Below are 15,594 nucleotides of genomic sequence, written 5' to 3'. Positions count from 1 at the left end.
TATGGTGTTCCTGGTATGCAGTGGTTAGTACAAAGTGGTCCAAGGAAGGGCAACCGGTGAACTGGTGACAGGGTCATGGGCACCCAAGGCTCTGATGTGTGTGGGGAGCAAAGGCTAGCCCATCTGGTCCGATCACACAGAGGAGCTACTGTAGCACAAATTGCTGAAAACCTTAATGCTGGCAATGATAGAAAGGTGTCAGCACACACAATGCATTGCAGCTTGCTGTGCGTGGGGCTGTGTAGCCCCAGACTGGTCAGAGTTCCCATGCTGACCCTTGTCCACCGCCAAAAGCACCTACAATGGGCATGCGAGCATCAGAACTGGATCATGGAGCAACGGAAAAAGGTGGCCTGGTCTGATGAATCACATTTTCTTTTAGATCATGTGGACGACCAGGTGTGTGCACATTGCTTACCTGGGGAAGAGATGGCAGCAGGATGCACTATGGGAAGAAGGCAAGCCGGCAGAGGCAGTGTGATGTTCTGGGCAATGTTCTGCTGGGAAACCTTGGGTCCTGGATTCATGTGGCTGTTACTTTGACACATACCACCTACCTAAAGATTGTTGCAGGCCACATACACCCCTTCATGGCAACGATATTCCCTGATGGCAGTTGTCTCTTTCAGCAGGATAATGTGCCCTGCCACACTGCGAAACTTAAGTTCAAGGTGTTGATTTGGCCTCAACACTCCAGATCTCAATCCGATCGAGAATCTATTGGATGTGCTGGAAAAAGCCCAAACCATGGAAGCCCCACCTTGCAACTTACAGGACGGAAAGAATTTGCTGCTAACATCTTAGTGCCAGACACCACAGGGCACCTTCAGAGGTCTTGTGGAATCTGTGCCTCAATGGGTCAGATCTGTTTTGGCAGCACGAGGGGACATGCACAAATAGGCAGGCGGTTTTAATGTTTTGGCTGATTAGTGTATTTACTCACTGGCCTGGTCCCTTCTCAACAAAAGTTTAATTACTATCTGCAAACTGGAAGGAGGAGGAGCTGTAAGACATCTGTGTATGGCAATCAGCCAATCATGTTTGCATCTATGGCAAACAGTCTTGGAAATACCACTTGTCAAAAAAGTGGTCATGTGGCTCAGCTGCCCCCAGTTAGGGGTAAGTTGATCCAAATCATTGGGTAAGTTCAGCCATCTCGGGGTAAATTGACCATCAGACTACTTAAGTTTAAACTTGAACATAATTTAATTAACAAGCAGTTTCACAGTTTTGAACTTGTCAAAACAAAGCACCAGAGCTTAAGAAACATGCCACAGTTAGAGCTTCAAGACCACTGCACAACAAAAACTATTCAACATTCCATTTATCAAGGTTACAAGGAAAGATGAATTGTTGCTCCCTCCTTGCAGTCCTGGTGGAGGTACCAACTGATCTTGGAGGTGCTCCTGTAATGAAGTGGTCATTTTATCTAACCCTTGGGAAGATAAACATGGGAGGGACTGCATTCCCAGTTGCAATGACTGCACAGACCAGTCACAAGCTCTTCTCTTTCAGCAAATGTAATGCCTCCCACTTGCTTCTTTCCTTTTCTACCACTACCTGCTTTGGTGTTTACCTGCACTGTTGTCACACCTGTTTCATCAACATTATAAATCATGTCTGGGGGGATTTAAGTTGAACCAGAGGCTCAATCTGAACCAATCTGTACCGGGTTCACTTTGCCCCGTAGCCACCACTTGGGGGGGGGATGCATAGTGTAACAATTGAGGCCAATTTTTAGCTAAGTTATCCATGTAGATTTAACCATTAGTAAATCACCATATGTATGACAAATAGTTTTAGACCTGGATACATTTGCTTTAAAATAAGACATTATACCTGGCATGCAGAAAATTTACTTTAAAATGCCAAAACAATTTTTGGTGTCAAAAAAAATACTGCTTCTCCCATATGCTTCAATCCATTACAGCCAGATAGAAATAATCTAAGCTTCCTAAATTTATGGTCACATGATAGTAAATGTGCATGGTTGCCTACATATGGCAAGGGAGGGTCTACTTACCCCACTCTCCCCTAATGAAAACACACACACACTGGCTGAAGCTGCTTGCCCCAAGCGGGGTCGTAGCAAACCGGAGCCTAGCCTGGCAACACAAGGTGTGAGGCTGGCAGGGAGGGCAGCACACCCAGGATGGGACACCAGTCCATTACAGGGCACCCCAAGCGGGAATTGAGCCCCAGACCTGCCAAAGAACAGGACCCGGCCAAGCTCGCTGCGCCACCGAAGAATGAAAATGAGTAAAACAGGAAATATTTCAATTTGAGGGACATTAAGCTCTGTGTCCTTGAGGGGAGACTGGAAAACACTGACATCTCACTAAAAGCAGTTTTTCTCGGGTGCCATTGTAGCAGATTTTTGTCATTACTGTAATAATAAAGTGTCTATAAAGAAACAACTGTAAAAGTTCTAAAGAAGCCACAAAAATAGAAAATTCCTAGACTTTTTAAACCAGACATTTGCAGAACTTCACAAAAGTTAGCACCAAGAAAACCAGAAATGAGGTTTTATAAAGTTTCTTTCACTTGGGCCCTAAGCATTTGGAAGCTGATGTTCTCAACACACAGCTTTACATTTTTTCTTCAGAACATGTATAAAGTAGTCAAGTCAGTTATGGGGTGAACCACGTACTTGCTGTTCCTCTCTGAGTTCTTCACAAACTACAACTGGAATTTAAGATCTTATTCCTAGAAACATACTCGGCGGGGGGAAAGGAGAACGTGGCACTCCACAGAAGACTAGCAGGTCACATGTGTAGGTAATACATACTTTATTGCCCTGTAGCACATTTAATACAGGTAACCTGAATGGAGGAGGATATAGGCCACTGTAGTGCCGTTCCAGCAAACTAAAAATCATGATAACCCTTGTGATCATACGTTGTGCACAAGTGCAGCAGTGCTTCTTGCCCCTCCTCTGTGGCATGGTGTCTACCTCCCTCTCACTCTTACGGCGACCAATATGAGTAGGAAGTTAAAAACGGTGATAAAAGCAGCAAAGGTAACTCAATTTAGTGAGAGGTGCCAAAGAAGCAGCATACAGTAGCTCAGAATTCTCCCGCTGCAGTGACCAATATTAAAGGCACTATACCGTATGTTGATGTGACACAAGGATTATGCTGAAGCGAAAAATACAGCAATAAAATTCAAGACGATTCTCTTCCACAATGCAACGGCGTTTCTCTTCCAAGACAGGTCTGCTGTTGACAGAAAACACAGACACACCAATTATTACATTCATGCATTTCAGACAGCTTTCCTGAAAATAAGACTTTGAATCTTTCCAAAGATGAAAATGATCTTTGCAAAAAGTGACCTGCCTCATTAGAGGATTACGCCAGATCTCCAAAGGGAACAATTTCTTCATTGATGAAAAATTCAATGGTCTCTTCCTCCCAGTCATCAACGTTACTATCAAGTTCATCTGTGTCCACACCTAGAAAACACAGGCAGGTTACGGAAAACATGGTTAAACGTGTCGTAAAAAGTCCTTTTCAAAAGTCCTTTGTTTTTAAAAACCGAGAAAGATGAGCAGCAGAGAAATACATCTGTACTCAAAAGGTCAAGATACTTGAAAAGTCTTTCAAGCTGAACTATGAGTACAAAGTCTGATGATTTGATTTTCACCGATTTGATTAATTTAAGTACCAATTCCCAAAATGGGTATGTGATGCATAGACGTACAACTCAGTGTTGTTAAATGAGAAGAATATTAACAACGCATTTGGTCAAGGTAATTTCAGGTCTGTATACGTGCACTCTACTAATGTCATACACTAGTGTGTGAATAATGAGCTAATCACTACGGCACCTCCTCTGAGCTCCAGGCGCAGGGGTCTCTGCTCCTGGTACATTTGCATGGCTGCCTCGCGGTACTTGCGGTACTCCTCCATCATGGTACGGCGCCTGTCCACCAGTTCCTGTGAAGATCATCACAAATAAGCCTGATGGCTCCTGTCAGGCTCCGATCACAGAGTCTCACATGTACCAAAAGCGAGTCTGATGAAATGACAGAAGCAGCAGCACACACCTTGGACGCCTTGGACTGACTCAGTCGGTCTTTCTGCTCAAAGATCTTGGAGTACTTCTTCAGGTCCTTTTTGATGAGCTGTATGAAACAGAGCCCACTGTGGATTTTCTCAGAAGTGGAAGGTGGGGATGCTGGCAGGAGTGGAAAGCAGATGGTCCCGTGCTCTCGCACTGTTGCCCACTCACCTTGATCTGCTCTTGGCTAAGCAGGGAAGGTGGCCGAGGCCTCCACAGCAGCTGGCAGAAACGGTCCTTGATGTTCTTCTGGAGGAGCCGCCCTTGGAATGTCCAGACCCAGAAGGCATTGTCCACCTGGAACATTGGGGGGGAACAAACAGAACTGGATTTCACTTTCTATTCTGCAAAATAAATGATGCTGCTTCATTGGGGGCTCTGCAGGTGAACACCTGTACCTTGTGGCTCCACCAGGATACAGACGTAACCACGTATCGGCCTGTCGGGTCCCACTCAACATCCGAGGCCATGTAATGTTCAGCAATATTCATCATGGTGCAATCTGACGTGTCAACAAAAGCCAGGGCTCCGTTCATGCTGCACAAAACACACCATTAACAGCAGTTAAGAAACACTCTTATTTAGCTGAACGGAAGAACACGTACTGGAAGAAAGGGGAGAACAGACAGACACACACACAGACAGTGTACTCACCTCCTCAGTCCAGCCAGCACCAGGAACTGGCCTTGGGGACTCCAGAATATGCTGTTTGCTTGCTGTTTATCAAACATTTCTGAGGGATTTTTAAAAAAAAAAAAAAAAAAAAAAAAAAAAAGTTTACATACCCCATTTCCATCAAACTGTAAAATGTTAACCAGATTAAATAATAATAAGTAATGCTTACTGATGAGCTCGATCTTGCCATTGTTCTTCACGTGATAAAAGGAGACATTGATTCTGGGTGACTCGCCATGCAGCACAGCAAACTTGTTGCCGTTGGGCTCCCAGGCGAAGGCAATGATGCTCTCTAGTGGGGGGGGGGGGGGCACTCTTAACAGCATCCATTTGACTTTATTCATAACAAAACACTGCAAAGAGCTTTTGGCCTGCTCACCCTTCATCTCCACGACATCTACAGGGACCTGTTTCTCCCTCATGCGGAAGATCTCAAAATTGGTGACCACACCCTGGTAAAATGGAGAAGTTAGTAGAAGTACCTATATGGGTCTGCCTTGATATATTCTATCAATCAGTTTTTACCAGTAGCATGTAAATGGTGTATATGATTCAACTTTTAACTTGATTTCATGCATATTTTGGACAAAAGCAGTTGCACGGACTGTAAACATACTACAATGACAGTGATTTCCACCCTCACTGTACCTGCGTGCCTTTGGGGGTCCTGTCCACCTTCACACACAGGTAGTCTCCATTCTTCTGCCAGTGAAGCTTGCAGTCCACCACATTGAACAGATTTCGCACCCGAATCTCATGCCTGGAGGGAAGCTGCATCAGGGTCACTCTGGCTGGAATGTCTTTATCCTCTGGTACCCAGAAAGCAATGATGTTGTCGCCAGGAGACCAGGAGAAATCCCTGAAAACATATGTCCAGTATGTCAACATAATGTAAAAGTAACATCACAGTCTTTAGCTTCATTATAAAATAATATAACACATAATGATGGAAACTATACATTTTTCCCCCAAAGATACAGCTAAGGAAATTCATTTTTAAAACACAAGCTCAGCAAAACCATCCATAATAATCAATTATATTATCTGGTGTTCAGATAAAATTAGGTTTCACTTATTACAAGATTGTGGCCTTTTAGCTGCTGGATTTGGATTCCCTTAATCTTTCATTATTAACAGCGCTTGTGCAAAGCATGTTTTTGACAGCATAAGTAGTCATTAAAATTTGTAGAAAACAGTTGAAGGAAAGAAACCTGACTGCATTTATTCATTTTCCAGTGCCATCATTCCAAACCCCAGCTGTGACATTATGTGCCATCTGGAGTGGTTATTACACTGACTGATTTAACAGTGCATGACACCCAAGTTACCTTTCACATGTAATCTACTTACTTGATTCCACTGATTTTCAAACTCTTCTTATCCAGAAGTCCCATGGACTACAAAGAAAAAAAAAAAAAAATATTGAGGAATGCATCAGTTATGCATTTATTTCCTTCATCACGACATGCAGTCAAGTTATACAAGACACAACCTTTATTAACTGTATTTAACATATGTAGTTTATATTTTCATCCTGCAGTTAACACAGGATTACTTGTAGCATGTCATTTAAAAATGTTATGAAGTAATTATGATCTTGACAAAACTGCAGATATGGAAGTATTTTTCCTTACTGGAGTTTCGTAGATGCTGAGTGTGTCTTGGGTCATTCTGGCAAAGAATTTCCCATCATGACTCCACCTAACAGAGACACAGGAATTTGGCATTGAACAAAGAGGGTTTCATTACTGGGAAGAAGCTCTAAAAACCTACATTATTAATATTAGGAGTGAACACACAATTTACTGTGTCTGTTCAGAGAATACAATTTTCCTCGCCCTCTCAGTGGCTAATTAACCCCTTGTCCTTGTCAGGTTGGCACGGAGCCCATCCCAGAGTCACTAGCTGTTAGGCTGGGAGGGGTACATCTTAGATGAGACACCAGTCCACTACAGGGTAGCCCCAGCCCCACACGCACACGCACACACGCAACAGGCAATTTGGAGTCACCAGTTCACCTGAAACACATGACTTTGGAGTATGGGAGGAAACCAGAGCACATGCCTCCTCCTCCCCCTCCTTGAAAGCCTGAACATGCTTAACTGCAGCAGAAAAACATTCCACATAGGACAAGTATCATGGCCTTGAGGAATGAAATCACATACTTGAAGATGGGCCAGTGGGCAGAGTTCTCACAGTGGAAACCTCTCTTCTTCTGTCCAGTCAGGACATCCCAGATTATAATTGCCTGGGGGTCATCCTTGGTGTCCATCAGCGGGCTGAAGGTGACCACATACCTTCAAAAATAACACAAAAGCTCATCCACTATCTCAGCGTAAAATGGAACAGCACAGAGTAAATTGTATACGCCGTGTAAATTAAGAACAATAACCTGTAATTTTCTCTTACAAATATATACTGCAAAAGCTATCAATGAAAAAGCTAAATGAATCGTACAATGAAGCTAGAAAAACAGCAGCAAAAAGTAAAGGTTTTCACCTCTTAAAATGAAAAGGATGATTTGTCGATAAGTGAAAGTAGCAATGGAGAAAATAGTCTTTGCAAACCTTTCACAGGGAGAGAAGTCAATCAACTGGACCCCCTGGTGGCTGAAGCGTTGGATCTGCTTGAATTTTTCACCTCCCCACAGAGCAATGCCCCTCTGGTGGAAGGTGGCCAAGTATGTCCCTTTGGGTGACCAGCGGACGTAGGTCTCTGTCCAGCGCTGAAGGGGAGAAGGGGAAATTGAATGAAAGTGATTGACAGACCTCTACACAGCATGCAAGTGTTACTGCCTGCTTTTCCTTTTGGCTCTTATGTTGAGAAATCGTAACACACTGGTCTCTCAGACTATGAACAATCCAGCTGATCGTTTTCCCAGTTTGTTTTTTATTGTATCGTCTTAACATATCCATTGTCGAACACTGCAGCATGAAGCAAAAGTGACCAGTGTTTACTTGCTCAGCCAATAGATGCACCCATCCAAATTTACATATGCATTTACATTTATTCATTTAGCAGATGCTTTTCTCCAAAGCAATGTCCATCTCAGCAAAAATACAACTGTAATGCTTACTTACTTAATGTAATGCACATCTTAAGTAAACCTAGTTTGTTACTTTCCACTTGAAGCACCGAAATTGTAAGCGTAGCACCATCTTAATTCACCTGGCTTCCACAGTGTCCACAGCTCATGTCCTGTCTTTTTGCATTTTAGCAGTGCTATTAACAAAAGGCGTGCTGCTACTATTATAAAGACGACTATAAATAAAACTGAAAGTGGCAAGAAGATGAACATGCATACAAGATGAACAGATGAGCAACTGGGACCAAATACGAGTTTGGAGACATATTTTCATCAGTTGATTACTGGTGACTTCTTGTGTGTGTGTGTGTGTGTGTGTGTGTGTGTGTGTGTGTGTGTGTGTGTGTGTGTGTGGTTGTCCTACTGTAGGGTCATGGTGGTCTGGAGCTGGATCTTGGAAGCCCAGGGCATGAACAGGGTACACCATGGACTATCACACCACCGGAGGGCAATCACACACACAGTGACATGCTACAGACAATTTAGCATCACCAGTTCATCAGAAACACGTCTTTGGACTGTGGGAGAAAACCAGAGCACCTGGAGGAAACCCATGTGAACACAGAGAAAACAAACAAACTTTGCACATTTTCTGTATGGGTGCTCCTTGACGACCGATGGGGTTACGTTCCGTTAAACCCATCGTAAATGGAAAAATCGTAAGTGGAAAAAGAACAGAGTACCACACTTACTGAACATCATAGCCTACCTTAAACATGCTAGGAACACTTACCACAGCCTACAGCTGGGCAAATTTAAGCAGGAGACACACATGGGCATTTAGTAGACATGATGGGATGCGAAAACACAAAATAAAAAAATGCTTTCAACACAGCATCAATTGTTTACACTCATTAGCATGACCACTACAGAGACTGCAAGCGTAGCTGAGAGGATGCTGCTGGGTGAAGGCAGCGAGCCGCAACGAGAGAGAGTATCGTAGCACATATCGCAAGTGGGGGAACAGATCGAAATTTAAATTCAAAGTACGGATTTTATCAAATGCATATCGCTATCGTACCATCGTAACTTCGAAAAATCGTAAGTCAAACCACCGTAAGTAGAGGAGCATCTGTATTTTGTATTACTTATAACTAAGGTTTATACATAGTCCAACTCACCAATAAATCAAGTGATCTCTGCACTACACTTTCATTAATTGCAACTGCTTACCGCCCTTTCTTCAACCACAATTGGCTCCTTGGCATCGTTAGAAAATATTCCTGTTCTTTCTCCCGCCTCGAAAATGATGCTGTACTGGTCCCGGCAGTCAGGGTCTTCTAACCAGTGCCGCAAGTTTCCCTGTGAACACAAAAACACCCCTTATCTAATGAATGTATAGCTTGCCTTTAAGCAGTGCTGTTAAAAACATACTGAATGGACTCACAAAATCCTTGAATGGCTGTTTCTCAGGTGCTTCCCACTCATCGCTTATCGTCATGTACCTGGGTGGAGAAGTCTTCCCGTTAACAGTGCACACATTTTTATGCGTCACTGCCACTGTCGGATGTATTGTAAGATATGCACGTGAATCAGAAACATGGGAATGAAAGACGGATCAAAGTCAGGCCTACACTTGTGAACCTGGTATTATCAGAACACATAAAACCTGCTATTCTTGCCAAATTAGACTAAAAAATTGTTTCATGTCACATAGCAAGGTGAAAGGCGCATGACACTAGTGCCTTCCCCCATAAACACAGGGCACTAATGATTCAAAGTGAACTCTGAACAAGATTTTCCCAGTACTTGACAGATGTGGAAATGTACATCACTGCACCAATGCTTCTCAGAAACAAGCAGAAAAAGTAAAAAACAAAGTATTTCTGTATTTTCTATGCATGGGTCACTTTCCACATGCAAGGTCTACTGTCAATGATGCTGCAGTAACTAAATTTTTATATACAGTTGGTCATCAGCTTACACATTTTAGTAATAAAACTTTTGCTGATGCAAGTTTTTTTTTTTTTTTTTAAATATTTAATATTTATTTTTTTCACATGAACACAACTAGCTATTTTTTCCTGCTTTGTCAGAAATACCCCTGCCAGGGAATTCAAAACAGCCCAGCCAGTGCACAGGTCTGCCCTGCTCAACACAGCAACGGGTTTTCCTTCACCAACAGTCAGAGCTGTGCTACGCCATTTCCATCCAGAAAAGCCCCCTATTGCCTCACGCCCCACAGTACTGTTCAGCTTGTCGAAATTGACATTTCTTCATTTAGCAGATGCTTTTCTCCAAAGCAACGTTCAACCAAGAGTAAACAAACGTGGATGTCCCCAAGAGATGAAGAAATGTCAAACAACAACCGCTTAGTCCAATATCACTGTTTTCAGCTGGGACATTATAAGTTACATATAAAAGCAAAGAGGAGCCCCTGGCTATAAGGTTTTCAGTTTGAGTTATGAACTTTCTGAGTAATGAACCAACACTCAGTCCCAATTACGTTTGTAAGTCGGGGGCCAACTGTATTTTGCAAAACGCTGTTCTGAACACTTCTTAAATTTACAAAAAAGTGTAAAAAAAAGTGCACAACTGACACATACTATGCACATATTTACTGAAACCCACAAACAAAGTTGTACTCCTGATTTCATTTGTCACTCATTTCTCCTTAAGCTACAGCAAAGGAGAAAAATGGGGTGTGAATAAATTACTTGTCAAAGTCTGTGAAGAGATTCACACGGAAGGTGTGTTGCTTGTCCAGCTTATATCCATCAGCATTTTTCACTGCCTCCACTGCATGGGTAGGTGCAGCATACTCCAGAAAAATGTACCTAAGTGCGATAAGTGCAAGAGAGGCGTTAATCAGCACCCAAACATACGACTGCACGTCCACATATCTCAGCAGGGCTCGACTAACAGCAATAAAGATAAACATACGCACCCTTTCGTCTTGCCATCAGCTTCAGGGTAATATTCATTGGTGATTTTACCAAACTTGGAGAAAATCTTATGGATGACATTTTTCAGTTTCTCCAAGCGTTCTGGGCCAACCTGAGGCACATTATCCACTACGATGACGGAGTCGATGCCATCGGCCTCCTGGGGTCTCTCTCTGAGAACGTCTTCGAGCAGTTCTGAAAAACACAGGAGGCTGAAGTGAGGAAGTTAACAGGTGACATGAATACAATATAGAGCTATTTTTGTGCACAGCACTTACCTAGGAAATTAACAGGTGTTTACTAGACTTCAGCTGGACTGGTGCTCCCCTTATTGGAAATTAAGTTGGGACAACAGGTAGCGCACTGGTTAGGGCTGTCCATTTGCAATCTAAAGGTCCTGGGTTCAAATCCATAACTGTTGATGTAGAGCCTGCGTACTTCCCTGAATTGATACAGCAGGAATATCCTGCTGTATAAATAGGTAAATTACTATAAAGTTGCTTATATAAGGCCAGCAGGTGGCAGAGCAGGAAGAGCTGTCACCTTGCACTCCAGGATCCAGGTTCAAATCCAGCCTCCTGCTGAAGTACCCTTGCTAACCCTAAACTGCTCCAGTAAAAATTACCCTAGTGTGTAAATGGTAGATCACTACAAGTCGCTTTGGTGAAAATCCTCTGCCAAATGAATATTGTAATGATGCAAGGCTATAATCTGTCTTGAATAAAGGCATTCATATTATTGCAACTGTTTATACAGTATTATTAAATACAGTTATGAGAAATTAAGTAATCAGAGTGATCCATTAGATGCTCTGTCTAGTTTGAGTTGATTGAGCAGTAACTACACTGGTGGTCCTCCATCCATTGTCAATCCATCAACATGATGCATTCATTCATTCATCGATTAATCGCTCCATTCATTCATTCATCCATGATCCATCCATCCATCCATCCATCCATCTATTCAGTTTCGATCCGCTGTGTCCGAGGGGCTGGGCAGGGGGTTCAGTGACCTCTTTTAACCCCCCCACAAGCAGATGCCCGCACAAATGCACTAACTGGCAGGTGCGAGAATACACACCGTCGCAGCCCGAACATGTAACTTCTCGCGAGCTCGAGACGCGCGCAAACCAGCGCATTCGCTGGGCGCGTGGCTGCGAGAATCGCGCCCCCGCTCACCCTGGTCGCTGATGTCGTCCACATAGTCCTCGGGGTCGCTGAACGAAGGCTCCTCGCCCTCTTCAAACTCCACTTCAGCCTCCATGTCCTCCGGATCCCGATCCCGCATAAACACGCCGCGCGAAGCCTTTAAAATATGGAAATTTCGAGAAAAACTTATTTCACAAGCTCTGTCTACAGCGTTCTGCTCAACAGGCCATGTGCGCTACAGCCGGCAACAGAAGCAAGCAGCCGGTGAATGAGGACTATACCATCGCCGACGCCTCAAGGCAGGAGGGAAAAATTAACACGACTTGTAGCAAAAGTTTATTGAAAATAATTAATGCAGTATAAAGAACACATATTTATTACCCATTTTACAGCCAAAAGAAGGTCATAAGCTGAAATAAATTAAAGTTACGTAATAGTTTTGCACTGTTTCGCGTCCCGCGTCATGCGAAGGTGGTGCATTCCAAGATGGAGGTCGACGGCGCACTTCCGATGTTAGACTCATAAGGACTGAAAGGCGACGATGAGGAGATTGTTATGCTGATGTACAGTACAGTGTAGCGTAGCACAGCATCGTAAGTGAAAGCGTTATCACATATTGCTGTTGCCCTGACATTCAGCTGTAGCTTATGGTCCAACGTCTGAAATCTGTTTCTTTCAGGACCTCCGCTAATTACATTAAATTAAGAAATGTACCCATCAGGTACTGTATTGAAAATCAAAATAAATATAAAATGTAGGTTAATTTAGGACGGCTCGGTGACGCAGCAGATTTGGACCAAACATCTGAATTGCAGTCCAAATAAAAGACTTGGAATCAGAAGAATTACTTGGTGACTTAGAATTCCCATGATTAATGTGTGAACATGTGTGTCTTCCCTGTGATGGAGTGGCATCATGTCCAGAGTGTAGCCCCTCCACCCATCACTCACAAACACTCACTGGTGAGCCAGGGTGACTTGTGCCTGAGCCTGGCCATTTTGAGTCCTCTGGTTCAGTTATTCACAACAATTGCGGGGGGGGGGGGGGCATAGAAGAAAAAAAAAAGAACCCAGATATTTCTCAAAAAAAGTTTTGTGTTTCTGAGTTGGGTCATAGCTGCATTCATACATATGCGTGATGTTTATGCCCTCATACAGGGACAGCTGGTAGTGTAGCGGTTGCCTTTGGACCCAGACATTGCAGGTTTGATCCCCACCTCCAGCTGTAGTACCAATGAGCAAGTTACCCTAAAATTGTTCCAGTAACATTATCCAGCTGTATAAATGGGTTAATAATTGTAGGCAGACTAACATTGTAAGTTTCTTTGGAGAAAAATGTCAGATAAATGACTAAATCACACACTACCTGAAACTGCTCATCCCAAGCAAGGTTGTGGCGAACTGGAGCCTAACCTGACACCACAGGGTGCAAGGCTAGAGGGGGTGGGGACACACACACACACACACATGGACTGGGATCCTTTATGCAGGATCCCAGTCCATTGCAAGGTAACTCCAAGCAGGGCTCAAAGCCCAGACCGATTAGAGAGCAGACCTTGGCCAAATCCACTGCACCTTCCAGACTTCATAACACACACACACACACACACACACACACACACAAGCCAGGTTGCGGTGAGCCGGAGCCTAACCCAGCAACACAGGGCACAAGGCTAGAGGGGGAGAAGATGCACCCAAGATGGAATGCTAGTCCGTCACAAGGCAACCCCAGATCCACTATTGAGCAGGCCCTGACCAAACCCGCTGCACCACTGCACCCCCCAGAATGCATAACTGTATATTTTAAATTCTTAAACAGATGACATGTTTATCGAGCACACAGGCGATTAGGGGAGAAGTGAGTCAGAAAGAGATGTGTTTTGAGATCCTTACACAAAGTAAAAATTCCTGTCAATATACTCTATAGAGTTATTGACCCATTTCCCAAGAAACCTTGGTTACTTTGGCAAGCTTTATGTGCAGATATGATGTCTTACTACATTTTTATTCACAGACCTGGAACATCTTCAAAGAAGTCCACATAATTTATTCATTCATTCATTTAGCATGTAGTTATTTCAATGGTTAATTTTGTTAAGCTTAAATGAAAAAGTGTCAGGTTCAAAAGTGGCAAATTATGATTTTTAAAATTACTTTACTGGTGCAAGAGGACATGGGTTTGATCCCTGCTCAATGTGTGTGGAGTTTGCATGTTCTCCCTGTAATTGTATATTGTAAGTAGTGTATCTAGCAGTGCAAGTTGCCTTGTTTAGTAAGGTTGTGGGCTGATAACACTACATAGAGTTTGTTGGAAGTGTCTGCTAGGTAAATAAATGTAAATTACAAAGCTGGAAAAAAATTCCACTCTGCCCAGTACATGAGGTGTAGATCTCTGCTGTAAATCATTGTAAAAGGGGAAGTTGATATTTATTGTATACATCCTTAAATGGGGTAATTTAGTGAAGAAATGGAATGCAAACTTTTGGCATTGGAAGTTGCTTTGGAGAAAAGCGTCTGCTAAAGTAGTACACGTCTTCATGGCCAGTGGACCAGAAACTGCTGCAATTCCAGCACTCAGGGCATTTCTATTTGTATATTCCAGTCAGTCTTCAGTATTACAACTTTCATGTTTTGGTTCCGAGACTACTGAAGTTGTCTAAGCAAGGATTTCGCTTTGCACCTTTCTCTGAGTTTAACTTCCCTGGTTATAGATTATGAAAATACCTTCTTTCTGTATTCTTGAATATTGATAGTAAGTTCAACATGCATTAAATTGAGTTTGTTGCACCTAAAATATGTTTTGTACAGTATGTTTGCAGGATACTGATGATGGCAGGTGCGCACAGTATTGTATTAATAATTTTGCTTATTTATTTGGGTTATTAAGGGGGGCATGGTGGCGCAGTGGGTTGGACTGGGTCCTGCTCTCCGGTGGGTCTGGGGTTCGAGTCCCGCTTGGGGTGCCTTGCAACAGACTGGTGTCTTGCCCTGGGTGTGTTCCCTCCTTCTCCAGCCCTATGCCCTGTGTTGCCAGGTTAGGCTCTGGCTCACCATGACCCTGAATGGGACAAGCAGTTCTGTGTGTGTGTGTGTGTGTGTGTGTGTGTGTGTATGTATGTATGTATGTATTTGGTTTACTTTAACAGAGCACTCTTCTCAGTAGAATGATGCTGAGTGCAGAACAACTGAGCAGATATGGCCATAAAAGCAAATAAGAGGAGAGATAATGGTGAAGACAGTAGGCAAGTGACCCAGCTTGTAACTAAGGACAGGAAAACAAAAAACTCTCAGCTAAGAAGAATAGTGGAGAAAAAACAAAGTTCTGGTGGGTGCAAGTGCCAGTGGCTACCTACCTCAAAAATTAAGAACTATAGTGCTAAACCATTGATTTTCCTATCCAAGTGCATTTGCATGCTCTCCTTGAAGGTTTTTTGCATTCAAGATGTTTGCTGTGCTTATTTCTGGCACAAGTATATATGTCTTTGTGAAACATGCACGTTTGAATGACCTCATATTATTTAATAATTATGAATGTTTCAAAGTAAAACAAATCTGACTGCACTCTTGCTGTAGAAGCATCTGTCCACCAAAGAGCTCTCCTACAATAGGAGAATACAGTACCTTAAATCCCGCACATCCCAAGAAAACTGTACTGTATTTGCTGGAGCGGGACAGTATGATTGACACATGAGTGTGAAGTAGTAATTTTTCCTGCAAGTCTTTCACATAATTGTTTTTCA

At 43.0% G+C, this 15,594-nt stretch overlaps 1 protein-coding gene across 2 annotated transcripts; it reads right to left on the bottom strand.

The window, feature by feature from the left end:
* Positions 1 to 2,244: 2,244 nt before the first annotated feature.
* On the bottom strand, positions 2,245 to 12,112 carry eif3ba (eukaryotic translation initiation factor 3, subunit Ba). 2 transcript variants are annotated; one of them, XM_018732682.2, is made up of 19 exons: positions 11,886 to 12,112; positions 10,710 to 10,902; positions 10,480 to 10,599; positions 9,210 to 9,267; positions 8,996 to 9,124; positions 7,305 to 7,462; positions 6,903 to 7,034; positions 6,372 to 6,438; positions 6,088 to 6,134; positions 5,386 to 5,596; positions 5,117 to 5,189; positions 4,907 to 5,029; positions 4,717 to 4,795; positions 4,461 to 4,599; positions 4,234 to 4,359; positions 4,049 to 4,126; positions 3,830 to 3,938; positions 3,339 to 3,454; positions 2,245 to 3,215 (listed from the first exon to the last, which is right to left on the bottom strand). In XM_018732682.2, the coding sequence occupies exons 1-18, from the start codon at positions 11,992 to 11,994 to the stop codon at positions 3,351 to 3,353; spliced, it is 2,055 nt and encodes a 684-aa protein (XP_018588198.1). In that variant the 5' UTR covers positions 11,995 to 12,112; the 3' UTR covers positions 2,245 to 3,215; positions 3,339 to 3,350. The 2 variants fall into 2 exon arrangements, with proteins under 2 accessions (XP_018588198.1, XP_018588197.1); XM_018732681.2 differs by having other exon boundaries at positions 2,245 to 3,218; positions 11,886 to 12,087.
* Positions 12,113 to 15,594: the final 3,482 nt, after the last annotated feature.

Source organism: Scleropages formosus, chromosome 3 (genome assembly GCF_900964775.1).
Source record: "Scleropages formosus chromosome 3, fSclFor1.1, whole genome shotgun sequence".
NCBI lineage: Eukaryota > Metazoa > Chordata > Actinopteri > Osteoglossiformes > Osteoglossidae > Scleropages > Scleropages formosus.
The sequence above is the reverse complement of the archived record's forward strand: the minus strand, read 5'-3'. Positions and strand labels throughout refer to the sequence as shown.